The sequence below is a fragment of the Phoenix dactylifera genome, chromosome 10, assembly GCF_051530095.1.
Source record: "Phoenix dactylifera cultivar Ajwa chromosome 10, Ajwa_hap1_PhDact_Kaust_v1.1, whole genome shotgun sequence".
Lineage (NCBI taxonomy): Eukaryota > Viridiplantae > Streptophyta > Magnoliopsida > Arecales > Arecaceae > Phoenix > Phoenix dactylifera.
The window spans coordinates 23,421,696-23,448,782 of record NC_143199.1 but is presented as its reverse complement, the minus strand read 5'-3'; the positions used below and the strand labels follow the sequence as shown (position 1 = coordinate 23,448,782).

Here is a 27,087-nt window from a genome sequence, read left to right as displayed (position 1 = left end):
GAATGAAAGCTTAAACCCTTGACAGCAGCAAGGGATACGTTCATCATCCTGCTTTAACCTGTTTCAATAATTCAATCATGCTTTCAACAAATGGCTTGTTATGCTTTTAAGTAAACTATCCGCAACTTGTACTGCACTAATTTTGTGGTCGTGCTGCTGAGATTGGGACACAAGTTTGAGGTGATTGGATGCATTCGGCCAATGTCATCGGAAGGGTAGATCAGAGTCTGCACATCATGTTCCTACATTTGCTTTGTCACGTTCTTCGCCCCCCCTGATCTTGCCTTATGTCGTCCACAGCGAAAGGGCTACCTGATATCCTCCATGGCTATCTGAATAAGGTCTGCTCAAGAAGGTTGCAGTTATGTTTCATTTTCCCTGGGTTACAAACGGAGGATGACAACCATACAGAGCATTGTTCCTGCTAACTCGCAAACAAAGGATGACAGCATAAAGAGGATTCTGATTGCTGACGTTGATTGCATCTATGTTGATGCGTCCAAGGAAACAAATCAGCAAGGAAGAAAGGATTCACAAGGGACCATTGAATCTGATCTACAGCCCCATCTTGCTGTGGCAGGCTGTTTGCAGCTTCACAGGCAGCGCACTGCAAACTAAACCACACATCTGCATACCCATACAAAACCTTATTCATGAAACTATATGGAATCTCATACCTTTGTATTCCAACAAAACCCTTCTACAATAATTTTAGAACATTAACCATTGGCAATCCAATTAAATAATAACAGTAAGGAATTGTTTAAAAAGCAAAACAAAAAGATGCCTAAAGCCTAATCTTAAACCAATTCTATGGAATGAATCTCTCCAAGGACAGTAGAATTCCTCCATGGAAAAGCTCTCAAAATTTTCAATCATACAAACTAAGATTATCCTTTTCAGAATGTCTTGCCAACAAAAACTGCATTACCACCTCTTGTTAAACCTGTTTCTGCCACCACCATTTCCCTTCCCATGAAGACCTCCATTTCTTCTGCCTGAGTTGCCATTGCCACCTCTCCCACCAGAGAATCTGCCACCACCAAACCTACCTCGTCTTGTGTCACCACCTCTGGACTGATCATTACCGTGCAAAGGAGGCAAGCTTTTCAAGACCTCAATGGTCACCATGTTAGCATTTTCTTGACCTAAAGTTCAAAAAAATTGATATTAGAAATTTTGTCTAGCATATTTTATTATTTTGGTATAGAACCACGTATAAAAAATGCTATGCATTGCCAATATCTTGCACTAGCCATATCCAAGCTCCAGATGTAGACAGTATCTTTATTAACAATGACAAAATCTGAATTGTAAATTGTCTTAGCATCCTAATAATTCATTTGTTGAGGTCTACTAGTTGAACAACATAATTCTTTGCCAGTTTACCAGAACAATGTATATACTGGGATTGACATTTCTGACAATCACCAACACCGAACTTAGACAATAGTTCATGTATTGGCACCCGAATACAGAAACACTAAATAAACTAAGGCACAATTAAAACACAGACCGGATAATTTCTAAATGGTATAATTCAACATACCTTCAACGAATGCATTCACATCATCAGCAGGCACATCAAACACCGCTCCCATTCCATCAGCGGTAAGAGAAAGGCCCTTCACCCCGCCAATATTTTCATTAGGCAAGACTCTTCTCAAGATACTAAAAGCAAACCTGAGATTGATATCAGAGAAACCAGAATCAGATAAGGATCACTATAAGACTAATTTTCTGGAAAAATGATTATGGGTCCACCATTCAATACAGAATGTCATCATGCCCTTTGTTAACGAGCAATTGATGTTTTTAGCAAGCATGGAAAAGAATGTTGTGTATTTTTTTCGAATGGTTATTTTAGAAAAAAAGTAAACTGCAATTGGTGGGAATCAAGTTCTATACTTACGCTGGTGAGTCGATTGTCTTTCCTGCCTGAAGAAGTAGGGTTACATAGTTCTCAATAGAAGAGAGCAGGGATCTTTGTTTTATGTCAGTGTATCCCTGCAAAAGGAAAAGGAACTTATCATAATGGTTGGAGGATTTTTAGCAATATTAAGAGCTCCGGAGAGAATAACAGTATTTCTTACTGCAGCCTTTGCCAGTGCTTTTGCAAGTAAATCCACAGCTGATAAACCAGAGGAACTCAAAAGTTGCTCTGCTTGTGACTGAAAAACTGGAATCACGCTGCATTATAAACCAAAATTTATGCACTGAGCTAACAATCAACATATATTTATTAAAGGCAATTCTACTTTTTCAAGTAACAGAAGCATTACCTGTCAGAGATGTTTGAGATAGCTTTAGCCGCATCAGAACCAGCAGATTCAGCAACATCAGCAGGTTGCGGAGGAGAGATGTGCTCAAATTTGACACCTGATTCTCTTTCTAATCTAGAAATGCTATATGAATATCTGGGCTCGTATAGCAATATAGCAACTCCAGTATTGCCTGAGAGTAACTTCGATCTGTTAGCAACTCATCAAACTCCAAAATCATTATTGAAATCAAAAGTGATAAAATACCAGCCCTCCCAGTTCGCCCTGAACGATGGATGTAGGCTTCAACATCACGTGGGGGCTCACACTGGGAAATGTAAACATAGTTATTACCACCCAAATACTTAATAAACCAACCTTTTATTACGAAGTCTGAAACTTATAGATCAATAACTAACATGACACAGTCCAGGATTTACATGAATACCTGAATAATCAATTGCACATCCTGGATGTCTAAGCCACGTGCAGCCACATTTGTGGCCACCAAAACCAAAAACCTGCCTGACCTAAATCCAGCAAGTATAACCTGCATAAAATCAACTCCTACAAATTATGAAGGATTATATTGCTGAAAAGTCACTGAGGCAGGTGGTAAAATTTATTAGGTGCCTCATGTGCATTCAGCGTAATTCCAGGTGAAGCATAATTTTAATATCATCATTACTACTTACTTCCCGTTGAGCTTGCACTATATCTCCATGCAAAGCCCTCGACCCAGGTAATGATCCAGCAAGTTCAGATGCAGATTCTTTTGTCTCAGTAAAAATAATGGTACGGCCTCCACTGAGCAAGGAAATTTTGACATAGAAAACATTTAGAAAATTTAGTGCAGAAAAGGAAAACAATAAAAATATGACCGATAAAAGCTACAAACCGGCTATAACAGTGAATAATATCTGGAATAAGTTGCACTCTTGCTTGACGCGTACAGGGAAGAACAAGATGTCTAACACTGGCACTAGCCTTCAGCTTCTCATTACCAACAAGATCGGCAGTTTTCTTATCATGTTTCAGAAACCTTGCAGAGATCTGGCAAAATTTGGTAACATATTAAATAGGCAGAATGAGACATAAATGCTTGTATGCCCTTAATTGGATATATCTGAAGCAACAGATTAAAATACCTTCTTCACCCAGTCAGGCAGGGTAGCACTAAAGAGAAGTGTTTGGACTTTACTGACATCCTCAACCTTACCTGCAAAATCAAGGATAGAAGGGGAAACCCTTCATTAATACTAGCTGTATATACATGTAATTTTACTCATGCAGTTACTTATCACCCACACCCAAGCTTCCCAAATTATAAGCAGGCACAAGCTATACTTATTATTAGAGGCATACAACTTATTGTAAGATACACAAACAATCCAACAAAGCAGGGCTTTAATTTAAACATCATCTTGAAGTGCAGAAAGCCTATCTTAGCATTAATTTATTAAATTTTATAGCATGCATATGGATAGGATCTATATGCGCAAAGTGACACTTTTCCACCAGATCCAATACATCATTTGCATTAAATTGTTTAGATGTACATAAGTTATGATGATATTTCATTTTACCATACAACAAGATGAATTTGAAGCAGGGCTTCAGTGCTTTAAAAACAAGGGAAGAAAAGAAAAATCAAATCATCCATCAACATTTCCTGTTCAATGCAGTACAGAGATTTCATGTTGCAGTAAGATAAATGTTAATAATACTTTACACATCTTATATACACTGGTAAATAAAAACATTCAAATGCACATAACCAGCAGCAAAAATGAAATTAGCGAACTCAAATTGCAAATCAAAATGTATAAGATAGTGAAAATGGTGAAAATTCTAGCGATTAACTCTTTTGTTTATAACCTGCGCAGTCTCAATAAAAAATACAAAAGGATCTTATGGACTAATGCCAATAAAATACACGGAACTGGAGTCTACTTGACAATCTGCTGTATCCATTGCAGTTACCTAATTTTTTGCTATGTCTCTCTCCCTATCCCCCTTCTACCTGTGTTTGCAGCAGAAACCTTATTTGTAGCACAGATCATCAAGGACTTTGAGAATCAGGTGTAGAAAATGATCCCATCTGACTTGTGCACCATTAAAGCCTCAGAGAATATATAATGTTTCGAGCACTATTCTCAAAGTTTTGTGTAAATTTTGTGCTTTGTCACGAGGGACGAAAAGCCCCCAGGCAATGCTAAGAGTGAATCCTATCACCTAGTGTTCTCACACTGTTTGATGTGGACATGTATTGATTTTTGTTGAGTCAGAAAATAGCAATAGAATTTGTTAAGGAAAATATTATATTGTTTCCACTTGGACTCAGCTCCTTTTGTAGCATACCCCTTTTGTAGCAAGGACAAAATAAATCCTAAGAAATATTAAAAAATTCAAATTCTATAAAAGAATCAGGGCAAGTATATGAAAGGGGCATTCAACAATTTATGATTAGAACCAATTTAGATTGCAATGTTGTGATAAGATCCAATTCCCTCTGTGTATTGCACCAATTTCCTGAACCATACCCAGAAGAGGCAGTTCATGAGGGCATTGGATCTTATTAGCACACCCTTATTAAGATAGATATTTGCAATTATACAATACTTGGTGATCTAAAATGTTTTCTTTGTCATTGCCTTCAGCATAAGCACATGAAATATATGACAAAAGAAGTATATTACTGTATAGGGGGAAAAAACTTACTCAGAAATGCTATAGGGCCTCCTTTTCAACTTTTCTGTCCTTTCCCCCCTCCTAAGTTTGTTTTGCTGTAATTGAATTTTTTAATGCAAATATCAAATTTCTTTTGTTTGTCCAGATTTTCTTTTCATGATGTTTTCATATTGGCTATTATGCAAACATGTATGGCCTATTTTCTATCTAATTTTACGTGGGACTATGATCGATAATACATGTCTATAGAAGGATAATTGTTTCCATCTTCAAGTTTTATCATAGATTGCATCAAAGGTAAAGGGTATTCATGGACTAGATGGATCATTAAGGACTTTAGTTGGTTAGAGTAAGCTAAGTCTCACCAATACCCAAAACCGAAGGAGAAATATACAAAAAATATAAGGGAGGGAAGAGAATCCTCAGGCCTCATAACTAAACAACTTGATTAGGTTAGGAACTTAGGGCTAGTCTAAAACTGACTTATTTTGAATTCAATGTATCATAGTTAGATGGAACTTAGAGACCGTTTTTAGGAAACTTACATAGGACCCTCTCGCTTTTGGATCATTGGAGTAAACCAGTGGTTAGGATGAACTGAAGCAAGTATAATGGCCACAAATGCTTCTGTACAGATATACTACATGTGATCTTATCTATAGTGCGGATCAACGATCAACAACATACCAGTCTTATTGATTCACTAGCATCTTCTATAATATTTTGGCAGCAATAGCTCAATTGTTAAGTATGATCAAGTCAGATTAACTTAACATAAATAAATTGAACTACAAGCAGAAAAGCAGAGACCTAAATAACAATTATACAAGCTTCAAAGAGAGAATTCATACCAAGAATTAGCTCAACATCATCAACAAAGCCCATATTCAACATTTCATCAGCTTCATCAAGGATGCGGAATTTCACAAATTTTAGATCAAGAGTTCCCCTCTCTATATGATCCTGCAACCAGTAAGCATTAAATACATGTACATGTTATTACTACTCAAAAAGTAGTTAGTGTTACAAGATAAATCATAGACCTAAAGGAGCCAAAGAAATCTATGAAAGAATGAAATAGATTACTTTAATCCGCCCAGGTGTTCCAACAACTATATCAATCCCCCGCTTCAGAGCAAGCTCTTGAGCACGGTAAGGAGATCCTCCATATAAACAGCATGCAGATAACCCCACTGCACCACCATAAACCTCAAAGTCTGCATACACCTGAAAATATAATAGTGTCAAATAATGCCTGACACTAAGAAAGACAATATGTTTGCAGTTTCAACAAAAATCTCTAAATTTGGTATCATTTTACCTGATTTGCAAGCTCTCTAGTGGGCAGAAGTACCAACACACTCGGAGGCCTTCCATAGCCAGTTTTCCTGGCTGCTTTGTACTTCCCATTTGTCAAAGATTCCAAAATTGGAAGCACAAAGGCCAAGGTTTTACCCTATCAAAATTAAATGAATATGTACAGCATCAGTATCAAGGATAGAGGAAACACAACGATAAATAAGAAAATTGAGACTACCAAAAAGAGAAATACATCAAAATGTGATAATAATTCACCACTGAACAATCAATCAACAAGCAACAGCAAGTCAGACAATAATTCAATGTAACAAAAACTCATTAACTTACACGATAGGCATCCAACCAGACAACTATACAAGCAACCTAGCAACCTGGGTGTCCAACCAGACAACTACACAAACAACCTTGCAAGTTCAGATTCAAAGATAAACATCATGTGAGATGTCCAAAGACAAATAATGGACTGACAATTGGATGATACTAAAGTAGATATAAAGCTGTGAAACCAATTCACGCATTGCCTAAAACAGAAGTTACAAGATAAAATATGAATGCGATCTAATTATTGACACAGGTAAGCAAATCTCATTTCATTAATTTCCAGATATGAATTAAGTAATGACAGCTTGCATTCAAAAACAGCAGAGATGAAATTCATAGCATTATAATGATAACAAGAAAATAGAGAGGGTTAGGAAGCAAGGGGCAAGTATCAGAATGACAGAATTCAGGTGAAGAACATAAAAAAGTTAAAGACCAGTTTGGCAGGAAAAACATATGGGTTTGACCAACAAGTTGAATAGTAGAAACTGAGTGTTATGAAGCATGAGTATTAAAAAAAGTTAAAAACTGATGCTAATATGACTGTGACAAATTTCAGACAGAAAGAATAGTAATTTTGGGTACAATCCTGTAAAGGGAGAAAATTTATAAGATAGCAAGGTTTAAATGAAAAGATTGAAGAAAGGGGGTCACAGTTTTGGATTAGAATATAACACATAAAGGGGGAACCTCTGGATTGGCTCATAAATGAGTAAACCGAGGACTGAAGATTGGAAAGAAATGAAAAGAAAGATGATGCTTAGTTTGCAATAAATAAAGGCATGGCATTAAATACAGATATGTCATGAAATTTTAATACTACCACACCATCAATACTATCCTCTTGAGTCTGTCCAGTCAGTCTCACACAATGCTTGAAAACCATATTTCAGTTCTTGCCTGGCTTGATGAATTTTTGTTTCAATTTGAAGGTTTGAGTGGGTGCCGGCTTTAATGTTAAATAGTTAATTCAATGGGCACAAAAAATAAAATATGTTGGTTAAAATTAGAAACAAAATAAAAAATACCAGAGAAAATTAAACTTAAAAACAAACATCATTTTGAAGAATTTTTGTTTTGAACTCCAGATATATCATTTCAATAGCTCAGTTTGAGATGTCAAAAAAATAATTTGGAAAATATAAAATAAAGAACACACACACACACACACACACATATATTATTTCAATGATTGGTGGTAATCTAGATTTCCACTGAAATTTGAGTTCTTAAATAGCCAAAACTATGTCAAAAAATTCATTTTCTTCTAAATCTCTTTCAAATGTAATGTCTGATAATTTTTAATCTTCTTAAAATGCATAAAATCCAAGTTTATATAAATAAAGTGCATATACAATGTTGGCCTTCTGGGCTTGTTTTGGTCAAAACTCCACAATCAGCCACAATTTTGGATTGTTTTAGGCAAAACCAAAATTTTCAAGTTTTCAACTTTCACACAAAACTCCAGGCCACTGCCTCACGAAATAATGGAGTTATCCCATGAAACATTTGACCGGCAACATCTACAGATGCGAAAATTGAAGCAGATATATGATGCCATGGTCATTTCAGAAAATCAGTATTATATGAATAATCCAATTTAATGTTGATTTAGACAGATTAAACTTTAAACATGTATTAACTATATGATGTTAAAAAATGATATGAATAAACTAATTTCAACTCGATTACTTATCGTATTTTCTTCCAACTATGTTTTTCAATATCCGACATTTTCACTCTTAATTATCTTCGAAAAGTTCCTCACAAATCCCAAGCGAGCAAATTAATTGACTGCTCACTTAAAAACAGGTCAGCATGAGCGTTCTACAACCACAGGCAAGATGTTTCGTAGAAATAACAATTGTCGTCCGGTTGCCTTTTAATATTTCAACAATTTGAGAACGGAAAATATAAAAAGGTGTCGATTTCTACCTGACCAGTCCGGGCCCGGCCGACCAAATCAGACCCATCAAGTACGGAATCGAAGGTCATCGCCTGAATGGGGAACAGCGACTCGATCCCCTTCAACTTCAGCTTCTCCCTCAGGACCTTCGATATCCTGAATTTGGACACCGCATTCGGGCTCGCAGCACCCTCGTCCTCTCCTCTCGCGATCACCTCCCCATCCTCATCCTTCTTCTTCAATTTCAGCTTCTTCAAAGCAGTACCGTTCACCGCCGCCGCGTCGATGATGGTGTTGCTCCCCTCCTCATCAGAAGCCTTTCTCTTCTTCTTGCTAATCTTCTTCTCCGAGCCTTCTCCGTCGCTGTCGTCGATCTCCCCGTCTTCAGCATCGAGGTTCTTGTGCTTCTTTTTCTTCTTGCTCTTCTTCTCGTCTTCTAAGGAGCCGTTCTGGTAGAGCTCGGCGGCCATGGATTCCTCCTTTTTGGACTTCTTTTGCGTCAACTTCTTGAGCTCATCGAGCTCCGAGGGGGAGGAGAGGAGGAGAGAAGGCATCAGGGATGGGGGAGGGATAGAGAGAGAGGAGGACGAGCTCAGTGAAGGCGAGAGGGAAGGGCGCTGTTTCCCCTGCGAAAGGGGGCGGCGCAGGAGGAAAGAGGGGGAAAGAAGGACTAGGGCCTGGCTTTTATAGGTTTGGTGAGATGAGAAACCTTAGGAAAATTGGCACGTGCCCAAGAAGGCAAGAAGGGACGAGACAAATTTCGGCCTTCGACTTGGAATCTGAGGCCCGACAATTTTCGCGCCATGTTTGGGCCCAAATCTGATACCCGGCCCAAAGGTTGATTAGGTGAGAATGAGATGAGTCCAACCCAAATCCCAATCTACTCAAGCCCTAATGGTAGAGCTAGCAAACGAGCAAGCTGTTCGCGAGCTAGCTCGAGATCAGTTGAAAATGGCTTAAAACTAAAATTGTACTTAACTTGCTCAAATTCAAAATATTAAAATAAATAATATATATTGTTTTAATTATTATTATAGAATAATAAATAATTATTTTATAATTATCTATTACAAATTAATATAGATTTGATAGATTTGAACATATTTCAACTATGAGATTAACATATAATTAGAATTATTGTTCCATACTATATAGAAGAAAGTCTTGAATGATCTTAAACTCTTACTAGATATCTTAAAAATACGATAACAGCTCGAGCTTAGCTCGATATAAAACAAACCAAGTTAGAGTTCAGCCCTAGCTAACTATTTTCCGAGACTTCCCAACTCCCCTCGGGCAAATATAACCTAATTTTTTCCTCCCTCTATTTCCCTTCTCCCTGTCGCCATCTAGATCTCAACGCCATCAGTCTTTCTTGTGCCGCCTACAATCTCGGCCGGCCAATCCATCCACGCCGCTTTCATTGTTAAATTTCTTCCATGGTTCTCCTTGAATGTTGCTTATAGTTGCCTTGCCATGATTATTCCATGCTTAGGTGTGAAAACTACATGCTTTGGGTTCAAGCCGTATAATATATGCATGAAACTTGTCAGTTTTTGTTTTATTTTCTATTGCTGGTTTCATGGCTTTCAATTTTATTTGCAAAATTATGTCTTGGCCATGCATCTTGTAGTGAATGATGCGCCATAGGGTTGTGAATTTACCACTTATCCAAGAAATTCATGGCTTTTATTTCTTTTTTTTGCATGTCATTGATCTCGTTTGCAAGCTCCACGAGGTGATGATATGATTTTTTTTTTTTACTAAAGTGGATGTATCATACACGATGGGTACGGATACACCCAAGAAAGTCAAAAGATAATGCATCCCGGAGTGCTCTGGGTAAGTCCTCCTCCCCCAGCCAAAGAGTATCCTAAGAATGATTAGCCACATAAGAGGCTACCCAATCTGCTGCTCTGTTGGCATCACGATACACATGCTTAGCCTGGACGGCCATCCCCCCGCACCATAGCTTGAATGTCCCTAAGCAACGGGTGGCTATCGCCCACACCCCTGCGCTCCTCTAGATCCAACTGATGACTGTCATCGAATTGCCCTCCAGTACCACAATACATGTAGGCAAGGAGCGTCGGATATAACTCAAGTGATGATGTGATTCACCTCCCTCTCAGCTTATCTGCAGGCAATGATTCGAGGGATCCCCTTGGGGTGGTTCTTCAAGATTTCTCCACAACATGGGAACTGGAAGTATTCTTGTCCATGGAGTTATGCATGACTCCGTTGGACTTTGTATCCTCCTGGGTTGCTACAACCGTGGGTCATGAAGTTGGAAGAGTCCAACCTTCTCGATTAGACACATATCCTGCTTTGGAAAAAAATTGAAATTTCATAATAAATCAATAAATAATAATAATAACAATAATAATAATAATAATATATTTTTATAATAATTATTGAAGCAAGAGAATAATTAAAGGTTAATCTAGAATAATTAAGTAGCAAAATCTAAACATGATAACTAAGTGGAGTCTTATTGATTGAATCTCTCCATCCCACAAAAGTTGAATCAATCATCAATCAAGCTACCTATATTTTCATTGATGTTGCACCAACTTTATTTAAAACCATCTAGAGTCACACCAGAAGATGAAAGGCTTTTAAGTCGCACAAAGATTATCATAAAGTTGCACTATAATGACAGTTCACGCTGAAAGCACATAGTTTGTTGAGAGTAAAATACTATAAGAATATTTTAGAAAAAAAGTTATATTTTAGTCATCATATGTGTACTTTACTACAATAAGACCGAAATTGCTACTTGAAAAGACACACATAGATCAGCTCTGATAACAAGTGGTTGTCATCTCTATAATTGTTCAGTACCATTAGCAAAGTTTAAGGGGAGTCTTGGAAGGCTCGGTATATTCTATTTCAATCTTCGGAAGACCTAACTTTATCTTGAAGCAGAATTCCGAAGCATTCATTACTTGGATTTTAAAACTATCAATGGCACGGGATGACATCAGAATAACCAATATCTATAGGAAAGCAAACAATGCTGCTGATCGGATAGCTTTACCTGTAGCGAACTACACCGGCTCAAAATAGGTCATGCAGCAAACTACTCATTTTTACACGACTTTACCCTGCTTTTGACACTCTTGGCGTGTTCTTTACTCGCATATCAACAAAAGAAAAACAGTGGCAGTAGGTCATGCTAATAGGAGGGAGGGAACAACCAACACCCAGAGTTGTTGCTGGTCATGCCAAAAAGACTATTTTAACAACAATTTGTTCTCTTTTGGAGACAATGGCACATGCTAAGCGGGCCTAATCCACTACCTTCTCTTTCACATACACATGCACCCCAATGTACATTATTGCATATTAGTGAAAGAAAACTATCCAAAATGCTGATTCTCATGAATATATTTACGCTCGATTGGTTTAATTTATCCAAATTACTGGGGAAAAAAAAGTCCAATTTGGAAGGACCACAGGCTTAGGAATCATGACTGATTTCTTATCACACAACCATGCATGTTATCTGAGAAAGTTTCTTATCAAACAACCAGGAAGATGTGAGTGGACTGAAACACTAAATATTTATGCTGAGTTTAAAACCGCAATAGGTTTTATAGTCTCCATCAGCAATGCAGTTAGGAAGTCCTCTGGCTACTAATTTACATGGACTAGTCATTTTGTCCCATTGTCATGGCTTCAAGTAGTACAAAGCCACAAATTTCCTTGTGCCTGTTCATCCCTATGCTCTGATTTACATCGTTAATGAAATCAGCATCTCAAGTATCCAAACATCTTTAGTTATGTGTTGTCTGTTGAAGATCTCACTACCATTGTTGAGCATGTTATGTTGCTGCATCTTCAATTTATGCAATATAGAAACTTTTATGAATCCATACCTGCAATACTTTATTGCACCCAAAACACATTATATATTCATCATGACATTATACAAGGCATTGCCTCTCCCTGGACATGACACTCCTATCAGATGCATACAAATTTTCATGTATTTTGATGATAGAATTACTCTTTTGTCATCAGATAGAAAAAGCTACAAAGGAAAACACTTGTTCTTCTTCAAAGCGCACAAATATTCCCCCACCCATAAGATCACGCACCAAGTCAAAGCCTCGATAGATACTCTTTTAAATCTACATTCTACAAAAGCGTTTCAAAGAATAGCTTGAAACAGTGTGAATATCTGCTAAAACAAGTTACAAAATATTCCCCATTGCTCAGAACTCCAGTAATTTGGTCAGGAGACATGGTACAGAGAGTTTTCATTATTTGATTAACCCATTAATATATACCATAAAAATATAGTTCAGATGTCAAGTAAATACATATTTCACAGCCATGGTAGATGCTCCAAGCAGTAAGTCCTCATGATTAGAGCTCCATATTTTAGAAATTAGTCTTTTAAAAGATTAAAGTACTTTAACTTTTGAAGTTAGCCTTTTAAATGGCATTTTTAATTCTTGTATTACCCATTGCACAGAAAGCTGCATCTTTGCCAAACTAGTCTGAGCATTAAAGCCAATGTTGAAATCTCCTAAATAAAAATGAACCGGATAATATCCATCTACATACATTCTTATATTCAAATCTATTCGGATATGAATACAAATTCTAATATCCATATTCATATTTATATCCATAAAAAAAATAGATATGATAACTATGTAATGTATGTCCAAATAGCTGATTTCATTTATAATCTTATTTAATCTTATATAGCAAATAAATGACTATATTAACATATTACTTAATTTACCTACTATGTAATGATATCTTTGATTTCATGATAACAAAGTGTAACCATCTGACTTACATCTGTATTTATGTTCATACTTTAAAAATCTCATATGCATCAATATCTGATATGTGTTTGTAATATGTACCATTCTAAAACAAATATGGATATAAACTTTTGCATCGGTTAATCCATATCCGTATCCGTATTTGTCAAATATAAGCAAATACGAATATGGATATACTGATATCCGATTTGTATTTAATCCGTTTTTAGTGCTACTAAATAGCTACACTTGCAAATTGTGGATACTCTTAATGTCAAATAAACATCATTGGAAAAAAAAAAAGACAGCAAGTTAAACATTTTTATTCTCCATACATGAACCAGAGTCCTAACTATGCCAAGGCATGCTCCAAAGCATTTGAATAGCACAAACCCTGCAGAAATTTTATTGAGTGAAACCATTATCATAGAGCCTATCTTCGACTTACATAATCATAGACTTGCTCTATCCTGCAACAATGAAACGGCAGCCTTGTCTGTAAACCAAGAGAATTTACCATCCTTAAGTGAAACCATCTCGACGGGCAGCATATCCGATAAACTTTGCCCACTCCCTAGAGCCTTATGTACTGCACTAGCTTTCCCAGCTCCAGTGACCACAAGTGCAACATATGCCGATGAGTTAATTACTGGGAAAGTGAAGGTTATTCTCTCCGGCGGTGGCTTTGGGGAGTCCTTTATGAAGGTAACCCATCGCTGGTTCTCATTAAGGAGAGGGTGCTCAGGAAAAAGAGAAGCTACATGACCATCAGGGCCCATCCCCAACAACATGAGATCAAATTTCGCAAACCCAGTTGCTGAGGATGCTGCAACCACCCCCGTCTTAACCAGTTGCTTCAGACAGATCTCGTAGTCGTCAGCAGCACCCTCAGCTGATAAGGAGTCATTGATAGCATAAACCTGACCTGGTGGAATTGGGACCTATCATTTGAAAAATAAAACAGTGATCTACAATGCAGTTCTCAACTACCATTACATAGAAACACGAAAAGTGAAAAGCACTAAGAAAAATTTAAAACTTGCAGCTGTGTCAATTGAATGTATCTCTCATCACTTTGGTGTTCTCCACATGATAGAAAACGACTTCAAATCACAACTAAAAAATACAGTAGGAAAAATGGAATTAAGAAGTTGAAACTATGTAAGCTAACTCAACTAAATTTTCACTAATAACCTACAAATAAGTTCCTGCAACTGGCTTGACTTAGGGTGAAACACCAAAAAGAAGGGATGGATATGGTGTCTGGGAGAGGAAGCATGAATTCTTGCACCCTAATCATTGACTTAATAACCTACTATGCCATCTCTCTCCTTCCCTTCTTCCTGGAAGGCTGATGAAAATCTTACATCTTCTTGATTACATTGGTGATTGTGAAACACACAAAGCCATTGGCCCTTGTCCAACAGCCGCACATTCCTCCTCTCCCATCTTTTAATGCCTCCACTACTCCTCACAGTGTATCCAACCCTGGTTGGAAGTAACTTAAGCAAGCACAAGCACAGTTTAACATGAAAGTTTGAGCATAAGAAAGCGAGCTTGAGTTGGCTCAGGATCAAATGAGCATAGTTCAAGCCAAGTATTTCTAGCTTGTCTCAATCTCAATCTGTGTATAGTTAAATTTTGAGCCAAACAGACCTAGGCCAACTAAAGGACTCGGGGACCTTTTTTGGGAGTTGATTCCCAATGGCCAAGGATGAGATCGAGAATGGGAAAAAGGGCTATAAATCTCTTGCTTGTCCAGAATGCCATAAGTTATTAGGCTACTAAAATGCTACAAGGAGAACAAGTTGACATGTTGGCAAAGACATAAAGTTGGGCCCTTCATACCTACAGTGTCAAGTGTAATTGCCACCAAATCTTCATATGAGGCCAATATATCAACAATATAGTAGTTGACACAAACAGTGATGATGCAATAACACAATCAGGTTATTTGCTACTACAGTCACTTGGAGCCTACACATTTGGTCATCATTGTAAGGAAGCAAGAGATCTTCAAGTTTGATGCTAAGTTGATGAAGCCTGAAAACATTGCCCTCTGGAAATGGAGAATTGTTCAAAGCCTATGCACTAAAATCTGTTCAAGATTTGATTGTATTGAAGAAATCAAGGATATGCTACACACGGGCTTGTGATTTCTTGACAGATTCAAAATGGATAGTCCAGTAGTAGCTAAAAGATCAAGATACATAATTTGCAGCCAAATGACATGGCAAGTCACACAGGACAAATGGTGCCAAGGTTATGATGAGGGCTACAGTATGTAGAGACCTCCATTGGCATTACTTTAGGACACCATTAAGGGCCTGTTAGGATGTCTAGAAATCTTATCTGGTGGTACGATCTCCTTCCAGCTGACTAAAGCTGATAAAGGAGGGCTGGCCCATTTGATGACAAGCCCAGACTGGGCTAAGTAGAACTGGTAGTTTCCCATAGGATATAGGCTGATGTGATGCAACGGTTCCCTAAAAAACAAGGATGTAATAGTTAGAGGAGGACAAAAACGGTCATTAGTTTTTGGTTTGAAAAGATATGACATTTGGTCAAACGGAGACCTATAAAGGGACTTAACAATGATAGAGGTGGTGAATACATGGAAACAAAGTTTAAAATTTGGCAAAGAAAATTGGATTCGCTATTTTAATACTATGCCATATGCTCGAGGACAAAATGGAGTGGCGGAAAGAAGAAATAGGACACTCAGGGATATGACTAGATCTATGATGGCTTATATGGATTTATCTCTTAATATTTGGGGAGAGGTTTTAAGTACTGCAAATTACTTCCTAAATAGGGTAATCACAAAAAGGTTTGAAGGGGTTGCTATTACTTTTGTCTTGTTTGACAAAAGTGATGGGCGGAATCTTTTGGAATGGAATACACCTGTGGCCCCATGCATGCTTTATATACGCAAGCATGCACCCCTTTGACCAAAGGTTATGTCTTTTCAAACCAAAAACTAATGACCATTCTTAGTATCAGAGATGCTATCTTTATAGAATATGTGCATCAAGTCACACCTTTGGAAAAGTTGATACCATCGAAGGAACAAGAATTGTCTAAAGGCACGACAAGTAATGGTGTTCCGAGAGTTACACTTCTTGAAAATTCAAAGGAAGGTGATGAAAATGCAAGAAATAGTGGGAGAAAAAGGAAAAGAGAGCCATCATGTATATTTAAAGATTATTATGTTCTCAATACTAATTGCATGGTTAACCAAGAGGACCTATGTACCTATGAAGAAGCTATGTCCTCAAGTGAATCAACTCATTGAAAGAATGTCATGGTTGAAGAGTTGGATTTATTTAAGAAAATAAGATCTAGGAGTTGGTGGAACTACCCCAAGGAAGAAAATCCACAGGATGCAAATGGGTTTTCAAGAAAAAAATTAAACCTGATAGAACTCTTGACTAGTATAAGGCCAGATTGTTGTAAAGGGGTATACTCAAAACCTGGAATAGATTATGAAGATATCTATTCCCCTGTTGCAAAATTTGTGTCCATCCGAAATATAATGGCCTTGGTTGCTAAGTTAGATCTTGAATTATTTCAACTTGATGTAAAGACAGCTTTCTTGAATGGGGAACTAAAGGAAAATATCTATATGGAACAACCAAAGAGTTTCAAAGAAAAAAGTTTAGAGGATAAAGTTTATAAGTTAAGTAAGCCTTTCTATGGTTTAAAACAATCCTCTAAATAGTCATACTTGACTTTCCACAAGGTTATGATGAAAATTAGATATGAGGTCAATCCTATGGATAATTGCATATATGTGTGGAAAGGTCAAAGTAGTTTGGTGATACTATCATTGTGTGACGGTGATGTGCTATCGACAGGCAATAATATGGAAGTAATAGAGAGAACAAAGTCATATCTTAAAGAGAAACTTGAAATGAAAGACATAGATCCAGCATCATGTGCTAGGCATCAGAATAACCAGGGATCGAAAATCCAAATTATTATATTTGGATCAAGAAAAATATTTAGAAGAGATATTAAAAAAATTCCACATTAATACAAGCCAATATCTATACAAATTTGTAAAGGTTTGATACTTAGAAAATCACAATATTCCAAAACAGAAAGTGCAATTAAGGTAATGAAAATGGTTCCTTATACACAAGCTATAGACAGCTTAATGTACGCTATAATTTGTATCAGGCCAAACATATGCTATGTTGTTGGAACAGTTAGTTACTATCAAGCTAATCCTAATAAAAAGCATTGGCAAGCAGTTAAAAAAAAAAATTAGACATATCCAAGATATTAGAAAAATGAAACTATGTTTTGGACATGGTGATTTAAAAATTTATGGTTATTCAAATGTGGATTTTGCCGGGGATCACGATGATCAAAACTCTGCTAGTGGTAATATATTTTTATTTGGAGGAGGTGCAGTCTCATAGTCAAGTAAAAAAGCAAACTTGTGTTGCTAGACATACAATCGAAGCTGAATATGTTGCCGGCAGCATGACAGCCACTCAAGTAGTTTGGATAAGTGCTTTTGAAAATTTGAAAATTAAAGAATCGATTGGGCCAATGAAAGTGTTTTGTGATAATAAGGTTGCAATATTACTAATAAGGAATGGTGCAATGAGTTCAAAAGGCCAACACATTGATGTAAGCTACCATTTTATATGAGATATGGTAGAGAAGAGGAAGATTAAAGTCAACTATATACCCACTGAAGAAATGACAGCAAATCCTATGACTAAAGCACTGTCATTGGAAGATTTTAGAAGCATGTTGAGAAAATGGGATTAATCTATAGCTATATAGGTTTTCGGGGACACCTGAAAGAAAGTAATGGTGGGTTAGCATGGTCACACTTAATTTAAGGGAATCAGAATAAAATAAGGGTTCGCATTGAACTATATAGTGTGACCAAACTCAGCATTATCCTTTGGAAACGGAATAATGTTATACATGTCTAAACATGATCAGGTGGGAGATGATAGAATAAACAATCATATTTAGACATTGGGTTGGCCCATTGGATGACAAATCCAAAATGGGCCAAGTAAAACCAGTAGTTTCCTGTAGGATATAGGCTGGTGTGAGGCAATGGCTCCCTCAAAAAACAAGGATGCAATGGTTAGAGGAAGCCAAGAAAAGTCATTAGTTTTTGGTTTATGATCAAAGGGGTGAATGCTTGCATGCATGGAGCCAGGGGTGTGTTCCGTTCAAAAGAAATAACAAACCCTTCAAACATTTTTTTCTGCTTCCTTGGTTACCATAAATTATTCAGAAAAAATTCCTTGTCATTTTGGCACCAGCCATAAACATATCCTACGTGATCACCAGCCTCACGGCGAGGTTTACTTCAAATACAACTGGGACCAACAAATTTTCCAAACACCAAGAACTACATTTATCACAGCAATTCAAAATACAGCCTTTGAAAAGAATAGAAAAGAAAATTAAAATTTAGGGTTTTATGTACCTTAGAAAGAAACCCATCGTAAGCTAGTTTATAGTTGCTATCAGCATGGTCCTTCGGAACCACCCTCTCATCCACCCAGAAGACATGCCACTTTGTCCAATCCACCGACTCCAGATACGGAGGCTCAACCAATTTCCTATAATTTCAGAGGCTTTTTCAAATACCTGATCGAAGAAAACTCCAAAAATTCCAAAGAAAACGATGGTCCAAGCTCGATACCTGAGGGATTTGATGAGAGACCCGCCGGAGAGGACGACGGTGAAGGCCCCCCTCTCCTGGGCGAACTTCTCCGACAGCTCCGCCGTGTACTTCGCCAGAGAGACGGAGAGCTCTTCCTCGCTCTCGAATACCAGAAGCTCCTTCTTCCCCTTCGCCGCCGCGGTGGAGGAGATCGCTTCGGAAGCCATGGCGGAGATCGGTCTCCGGCCGGATCGGACGGGGTTCCGAGCAACGCCGAGAGAAATCTTTCTCTCCGCAAGCAGGAAATTTGTCCGAACCGGCGACCCGGGGATCGCCGGAAGGCTACGGGCTGGCAGCGGGCGCAGCCGGCGGTGGGAGGGGACGACAGCGGGAGAGTGGGAGACGGCGTAAAAACGCATGTTGTAGGGTGCCTTCGGGTAGTGCGTTATTTATATCCGTTGAGATCTAGATCGACGGCAGATGACGTGGCTCTGACAGGAAATTGGCTGCCGATTTATTCGAACAGAGAATCTGAGGCATCAAAATCTCAGCTAATATAATAAAAAAAATAAAAACATCATTTAATTTTTAATATTTATTAATTAAAAATAATTTAAAATTCTTAAGTAATGACAGGAAAACCTTAGCAAGTAAATTGGGTTGTACCGATCAATATCCAAGGGTATATCATTTATTTAGGCCCCATTTGGCGGATTTTTGGGGGAACACTTTTAAATGAAATAAAAATTTTTGGTAAAAATTTTAAAAAATTGTGTTAGCTTTTTCGAGAAAGCTAAAAATAGCTTTTTAGAATAAGCTTCAATTTGGAATTTTCCAAAAGAACACTTTTAAGGCCTAGTCGGAAAATTTTTTTTTACGAAAATACCCGTGATAAAATATAACAATTACACAAAATGTCCCTTCAATAATTTTTTAACTAATTTTATCACATAGCTGCGAAATTTCTTATATTATATAAAATTAATTTACGTAAATAATTATAATATTTTATATCTTTATTATTATATTATACTATTAAATATAATATTATATTACATTATATCATAATATATTGATATATTATGTTAAATAATTTAATATTTTATTAAATTATTATGCTATAGTATACAATATTATATTACTATGTTATAATGATATAATATTATATTACAATAATACTATACTGTATCATATAATTATGTATTAATACATATTATATTTTATTATGCTCCGTTGTCCTTTATAATCATTTTCCCATACTAAAAGTACCTTGTTAGTTAGTTTACCGAGCATATGTTAAAGTGGCACAATACTTTAATAACTATAACTATACCTTGTCTCAACCAGCTAAAAAATTGGGCAGCCCACCCAACATGCTCAAGTCCATGTCGACCTAAAATTCAAGACCGGGCTCCGTTTTACATTGATGCGACCCAAGCTTGATATTTATATAACATATATACAATATCCATTAATTCCCCTTATAACACAAATAATATAAAATATATTATAAAAATATAATATAAAAAATATTTTTTATTTTTTTCTTCATCTCTGTCAGTCTCTCTCTCCCTTCCCTCCTCCTCGTCCTGCTCCTCCTCACCCTCTCCCTCCCCACCCGTCCGGCTACTCTCTGTCCCACCTCCCACTCCTCCTCCTCTTCTCCCCGCTTGTCTGACTATCCTCCATCCCACATCCTCCTCCTCCTCCTCCACATCCATTTGGCTGCTTCTCGTCCCACCTTTCCTTTCTCCTCCTCCTCCTCCTCCTCTTCCCTATCAGTTTCCTTTTTTTCAAATACATTTTTATTTTTTTTAAAGAGAGAATTTTGGGCAATGCTCAGTGCTTGCATCGGAAGCCAAAACCGATAAGTAGCAAGCTCGGGCCTGAAAAGTAAGCCCGAAAATCAAAGCCAGATTGGATCTGGGCCTGATAAAATTAAGGGGTATCTTAGGCTGAGCCCGGTCCAAACCCAACCCGGCCTGTTTGTTAGGCAAGTCTAACACTGTCATAGGAGAACCATCAAGGAAATACAAAATAGAAAAGAAACCCCCATGCAAAAGCTTCTGCTAACCTTTTAACTCCTCCTTGTCGCCACCTCAAGATGAAAAAGTAAAAGGAAAGGAAAAGGTTCATTTAAACATTAGCAGGCAATATGTCTCGTTATCCTTGTAACAAGTTTAGGGCGGTCAATGCTTTGAGCTGACCCGAACCGCCAACTTGAAAGCCCGATAAAATTGGAAAGGCCGTGCTTGGACTAGCTTGGACTGAGTCCTAATGAAGTTCCATAAATAGTGATCAATCAAAATTAAGTCCACTTTAAGACCACTTTTTGGATGCTGATCACCTTTCTCGTGCAAGCATTCCTGTCCATCGTAGAAAGACCTATTCTCCTTCTTCCCCTCATACTTTGCTTGTCCTGGATCAAGACCATAGACATTCAAAAGCATTTGAATGGTAACTAAGGAACAATACACTGCATAAGTTCTGAAAGGACCTATGGACCCAATCATGTAAATAGGTTGCTGTACCAAGCTAAACCAAGGTTTCCAACCAATCTTAGATGAGATAATAAAAAAAAATTAGAAAGAATCGACATGAACTGCAATCTTAATTGATACATAGAAACCCTTATCAAAATACCTGCTGAAATACTTCCATGAATTAATTTTTTTTTCATATCAATAATATTTAGCAATGTTTTCAAAATTACGAATGAAAGATTAATGGTCAATGCCAACTAAGATATCACCAAGGCCAAAGCTGAGCTAGCACCATCATCTACCGACACAAAAGTAATGTAAAATAACACCTTCCATTCCTAACTCTACACCGGAAGCAATCCATCATCCTACCGTTCGAATCCAACGGCGGGCTCTCCCTCATCTCTCCTGCTATCCCCCAGTCCGATCACGTCCGTCCTTTCCTCAGCCAGACAGAGCTACCCCAATCCTCCAGATCCGGTCGCCGACACTCCTCCCCTTTCTCCTCTCTCCTCTCCCCCTCTCCAGTTATAGAGAGAGAGAGAGAGAGAGTGAGAAAAGAGACAGGATGGTGGAAGGGCACGGGACGACGCGGCGCGGGAGCAACCCCCGGCTGGAGGCCGATCCGGTCATCGACATCCCTCCGACCCCTCCCGGCGACGCCCGCCCCGGCGTCAAGCTCCCCGGCGCCGGCCCCTCATCATTCGTCTCCCTCCTCCTCCCATTGTTCTCGCACACCTCCGATGCTGCCACGGCCGCGGCCGTCTCCTCCTCCACCGTTTCCACCGCCCTCATCATCGGCGCCTGGTACCTCTCCAACATCGGCGTCCTTCTCTTAAACAAATACCTCCTCAGCATCTACGGCTACCGCTACCCGATATTCCTCACGACGCTCCACATGCTCGCCTGCTCCGCCTACAGCGCCGCCGCCGTCCGGTGGCTCCGCCTCGTCCCCCTCCAGCCCGTCTCTTCCCGCCGCCAGCTCCTCAAGATCGCCGCCCTCAGCGCCATCTTCTGCTTCTCCGTCGTCTGCGGCAACACCTCCCTCCGCTACCTGCCGGTCTCCTTCAACCAGGCCATCGGCGCTACCACCCCCTTCTTCACCGCCGTCTTCTCCCTGCTCGTCACCTGCCGCCGCGAGTCCGCCACCGTCTACCTCGCCCTCCTCCCTGTCGTCCTCGGCATCGTCCTCGCCAGCAACAGCGAGCCCCTCTTCCACCTCTTCGGCTTCCTCGTCTGCGTCGGCTCCACCGCCGGCCGCGCCCTCAAGTCCGTCGTCCAGGGCCTCCTCCTCACCTCCGACGCCGAGCGCCTCAACTCCATGAACCTCCTCATGTACATGGCCCCCATGGCCGCCGCTATGCTCCTCCCCCTCTCCCTCTGGTCCGAGGGCGACGTCGCCGCCGCCACTGCCGCTAAGGCCGCCGACGACCCCCGCCTCCTCCTCTTCCTCTTCGCCAATGCCACCGTCGCCTACCTTGTCAACCTCACCAACTTCCTCGTCACCAAGCACACCAGCGCCCTTACCCTCCAGGTCCTCGGCAACGCCAAGGCCGCCGTCGCCGCCATCGTCTCCGTCCTCATCTTCCGCAACCCCGTCACCGTGATGGGCATCACCGGCTTCGCCATCACCATCATGGGCGTCGTCCTATACGGCGAGGCGAAGAAGAGGTCCAAGTCTCCTTCTTCCTCCTCGTAATTCTCTCATCCATCAATTACCTCCCATTCCGATCCCCAACAATTTTTTTCTTCCTTCAAATTTTATTTCTTACCCACATAATGCGTTGTTGTCGTTGTTTTCTTGCCAAAAAAAAAATTTAATTGGTCTCCAATTGCAATATATTTGACTGCATTTTTTTCCTTCATATGTTCTCTTCTCTTCTTCCATTGCCATGAGAGGTAGGAGATGAAAGAGAGGATGGAAAGGGACTTCTCCACTGCTTTTGCCCTTTAATTGATAATGTATCCCTTTAAGCCAAAGGTAGGAAAAAATAGACTGGCAATGGGAGCCTACTCAATTATTAGCCCTACCCTTTAGTGCTAGTTTTTTTTTTAGAAATAATATTTCTTTATAGATTTTTTTTTTCTTCTCTAACCCTGAGCTTATCCAGTGGTCTTTCTATTTCCTTTAATTTTTGTGCTACTGGGAGATGAAAGGATAACAAGACCTATACCTACAATCTTCTTGGCCACATGTGTACGCTAGGAGGATATGTGCTTAATTCCGCATCGATTATTTGCTAGGTAGATTTTGAATACTTATATATCAAGAAATTTAAATAATATTTTTCGACTAATTTTTTTGGGAGAGATTTTGGTTGTTACAAATGGTATCAGAACGGACGTGATTCAAAATCTATGTGGATCAGAAGATACTGTAATACAGATTTTAGCCGGACCAGAAAATACTGCAATATAGATTTTAGCCTAACGAAAATATCAGAATTTAAATAGAGGAAGTATGTGAAGATCTATATGGACGTGTGTTTAGTTTCACATCAATTATTCGTTGAATAAATTTTAAATATTTAAACTCAAATAATATTTTTGGTTTAGTTTTTTTTTTTGGATGAAATCATAAATTGGTACTACGATATAAAACTTCACTCCAAGCATCCAATTTCAGATCTACAAACAGATCTCATTATGCGCGGATGTTGGAACGTGTTTTGGATTGCCTTCAAAAAGTAATAATATATATACATATAGAATAATAAAAAAAGTTGAAAGCTGTGACATTTGGATCTAGTGTACTTGAAAGCCAACTCATGATCGAAAGTTTATAAAATATCATTTTATGAGTGGTCTTGCACGCAATTAGCCCTGTTCCCACACAAAAATCTAAGGGCTGTGAAAAAATAGACTGGCAATGGGAGCCTACTCAATTATTAGCCCTACCCTTTAGTGCTAGTTTTTTTTTTAGAAATAATATTTCTTTATAGATTTTTTTTTTCTTCTCTAACCCTGAGCTTATCCAGTGGTCTTTCTATTTCCTTTAATTTTTGTGCTACTGGGAGATGAAAGGATAACAAGACCTATACCTACAATCTTCTTGGCCACATGTGTACGCTAGGAGGATATGTGCTTAATTCCGCATCGATTATTTACTCGGTAGATTTTGAATACTTATATATCAAGAAATTTAAATAATATTTTTCGACTAATCTTTTTGGAAGAGATTTTGGTTGTTACAAATGGTATCAGAACAGCCATGATTCAAAATCTATGTGGATCCGAAGATACTGCAATACAGATTTTAGCCGAATCAGAAGTGTTATGGGGGAATTGAGCCGCCATGCCCCACGTGATCGGCACGCGTATCCAGGAAAGCTACAGCTGCCCTATGATCCAGCACTCCGACCCCGAGTCGGACCTCCTCGGCTCCGCAGCCCGACCCCGGGTCGGCTGCCCTATGATCCAGCACTCCGACCCCGAGTCGGACCTCCTCGGCTCCGCAGCCCGACCCCGGGTCGGCTGCCCTATGATCCAGCACTCCGACCCCGAGTCGGACCTCCTCGGCTCCGCAGCCCGACCCCGGGTCGGCTGCCCTATGATCCAGCACTCCGACCCCGAGTCGGACCTCCTCGGCTTCGCAGCCCGACCCCGGGTCGGCTGCCCTATGATCCAGCATTCCGACCCCGAGTCGGAGATCTTTTGATAACGACAGGCTATTCTCCAGAGGCACGCCGCGGCCTCCTGCTCCACTACTCCCTGCAACGGCTGTACCCGATGCTGCCCACGATCTCCTGTATCAACCGTACAAAGCGGAGCTCCACTACGCCCTGCCATGACCGTACCCAGCGCTGCTCCACGACGCCCCGTAACGGCCATGTCAGTGGCCATTCTATCGTGCCCCACGACGACAAACCCCCCTGAGAGACCTCCCAGCCAGGTATATATGCGGCTGGGGGGAGAAGGGGGGGGTAAGCAATACCTCCCAGAGCACTCTCTCCCACTTGTGATTATCATCTCTCCTCCTCCAATCTCCTCTGACTTGACCGTCGGAGGGCCATCACCACCCTGGTGGTGGTGCAAGGCTTGTTTGCAGGTTCCTTGGCGGAAGGTGGAGCGCAACCAGCACCAACCAAGACAACTCAGGCGGAACCCCGTTCACACCGTCGTGTCAATCGTTCTCGGTTTGGACCACCAGCAACAGTTGGCGCTAGAGGAAGGGACCGAATCTCAGAACGATCGTAATGGCACGGCGAGGTGGTCGCGGAGCTTCCAATGCTTCCGGTCGCGGAGCCTCTCGCGCCTCTGGCCGGGAGGCTGCTGCGTCCCCAACACACTCTCAGCAGCATTCCACCGCTTCTCCTCCCATTCAGACGGTCGAACCTGCTCAGTTCGACCAGCTAGCCCAGCAGGTTCGCACCCTCGCGGAGGCAGTGCAGAATCTGCAGGGTGTGATCTCTCGGGTGCCGCAGCGGGCTCAGGAGCCGCTGCTCCCCGAGCACTCGCCTCTTCCTCACAACCCGCGCTCCTTCCTCTCCCATGGAGAGGAGCGCCGGCGCGGGGAGGATTCTCGAGTGCGGTCCATTCTGCCAGGACCTTCTCATCGGAGCTGCGCGGGGTACGAGAGGCGGACCCGGGCGCGTTCTCAGACACCCCAGTCCTCGAGGGGCCCGCACTCCAGTCGGTCCCCCTCGCGCCGCTCCTTGTCTCCCACCCACCGGTCGCGCTCCCTGGACCGGCGGGTGGACGATCTCCACAGACAGCTCCAGGTCCTGAAGGGCCACTCCAAAGATCCCTTCGCCGACTTGGAAATCTCCTCCCAGCCGGCGCTTGCCTCAAGGATCCTGCGAACCCTAAACCCGCCAGGGTTCAAAATGCCGGCGATCGAACCCTACGACGGGGCGGCGGACCCACGGGACCACGTGGAGAGTTTCAGGACTCTTATGCTCCTCCATGGAGCATCGGATCCTCTCCTCTGCAAGGCCTTCCCGGCGACCCTCCGCGGCCCGGCAAGGGCGTGGTTCGCCGGCCTGGAGGCTAATTCCATCCAGTCCTTCCACCAGTTCACCCGTCTCTTCATCAGCCATTTCGCCGTCAGTAGCCGGCGAAAACTGGTCTCCGACTCCCTCTTCGATGTCCGGCAGAACGAGGGAGAGAGCCTGCGGGATTATCTCACCCGCTTCAACAAGGCAACACTGGAGGTCCGGAATTTGAGCCAGGAGGTGGCTCTCTCAGCCCTGAAGCGAGGCTTCCGGAAGGGCAGACTCACCTTCTCCCTGGACAAACGCCTGCCGCGGAGCTTCCCGGAGCTGTTGTCTCGGGCAAACCAGTATGCAGACGCCGAGGAGGCAGCCTCCCACCGGAACAAGGAGGCCGCCGAGGCCCCTCTAAAGCCCGGGAAGAAAAGGCGAAAAGAGGCACCCCAGAGGAGGAGCCCGACGCCTCAACGCCGGCGCAGAAGCCCGTCACCAGCAAGGAACCACGGCGCCACACGCCCTCGTTCTCCGCACCGACGCTTCAACCGGTACACCCCACTCCTGGCCCCCCGGGCCCAGATCCTCATGGAGGTCAAGGGGCGGGAGGACCTCCCGGTCCCGAGGCAGATGAAGAAGATCCCTGGGAGGAAGCCTTCTCGGGCGTACTGTGAGTACCACCGAGACCACGGCCACGATACCGAAGACTGCTTCCAGCTTCGGGACGAGATCGAGGCTCTCATTCGCCGAGG

The 27,087-nt window shown here is 40.8% G+C and overlaps 3 protein-coding genes across 3 annotated transcripts; 1 reads left to right on the top strand and 2 right to left on the bottom strand.

Annotated features, from left to right (window-relative positions):
- Positions 1-660: 660 nt before the first annotated feature.
- LOC120104435 (DEAD-box ATP-dependent RNA helicase 7-like) lies at positions 661-9,171 on the bottom strand. The gene is made up of 14 exons (XM_089925821.1): positions 8,529-9,171; positions 6,274-6,408; positions 6,039-6,179; positions 5,804-5,915; positions 3,410-3,480; positions 3,160-3,314; positions 2,957-3,068; positions 2,710-2,811; positions 2,529-2,589; positions 2,283-2,454; positions 2,094-2,190; positions 1,913-2,007; positions 1,550-1,683; positions 661-1,148 (listed from the first exon to the last, which is right to left on the bottom strand). The coding sequence occupies exons 1-14, from the start codon at positions 9,051-9,053 to the stop codon at positions 928-930; spliced, it is 2,133 nt and encodes a 710-aa protein (XP_089781947.1). The 5' UTR covers positions 9,054-9,171; the 3' UTR covers positions 661-927.
- Positions 9,172-13,506: 4,335 nt separating this feature from the next.
- LOC120109039 (putative 6-phosphogluconolactonase 4, chloroplastic) lies at positions 13,507-19,351 on the bottom strand. Its single transcript, XM_039122775.3, has 3 exons — positions 18,967-19,351; positions 18,748-18,883; positions 13,507-14,224 (listed from the first exon to the last, which is right to left on the bottom strand). Exons 1-3 carry the CDS (start codon positions 19,344-19,346, stop codon positions 13,736-13,738), a joined length of 1,005 nt encoding a protein of 334 aa, XP_038978703.3. The 5' UTR covers positions 19,347-19,351; the 3' UTR covers positions 13,507-13,735.
- Positions 19,352-20,804: 1,453 nt separating this feature from the next.
- On the top strand, positions 20,805-23,275 carry LOC103697131 (Nucleotide-sugar transporter family protein). Its single transcript, XM_008778929.6, has one exon. The coding sequence runs from the start codon at positions 21,979-21,981 to the stop codon at positions 23,107-23,109; it is 1,131 nt and encodes a 376-aa protein (XP_008777151.2). The 5' UTR covers positions 20,805-21,978; the 3' UTR covers positions 23,110-23,275.
- The last annotated feature ends 3,812 nt before the right edge of the window (positions 23,276-27,087 follow it).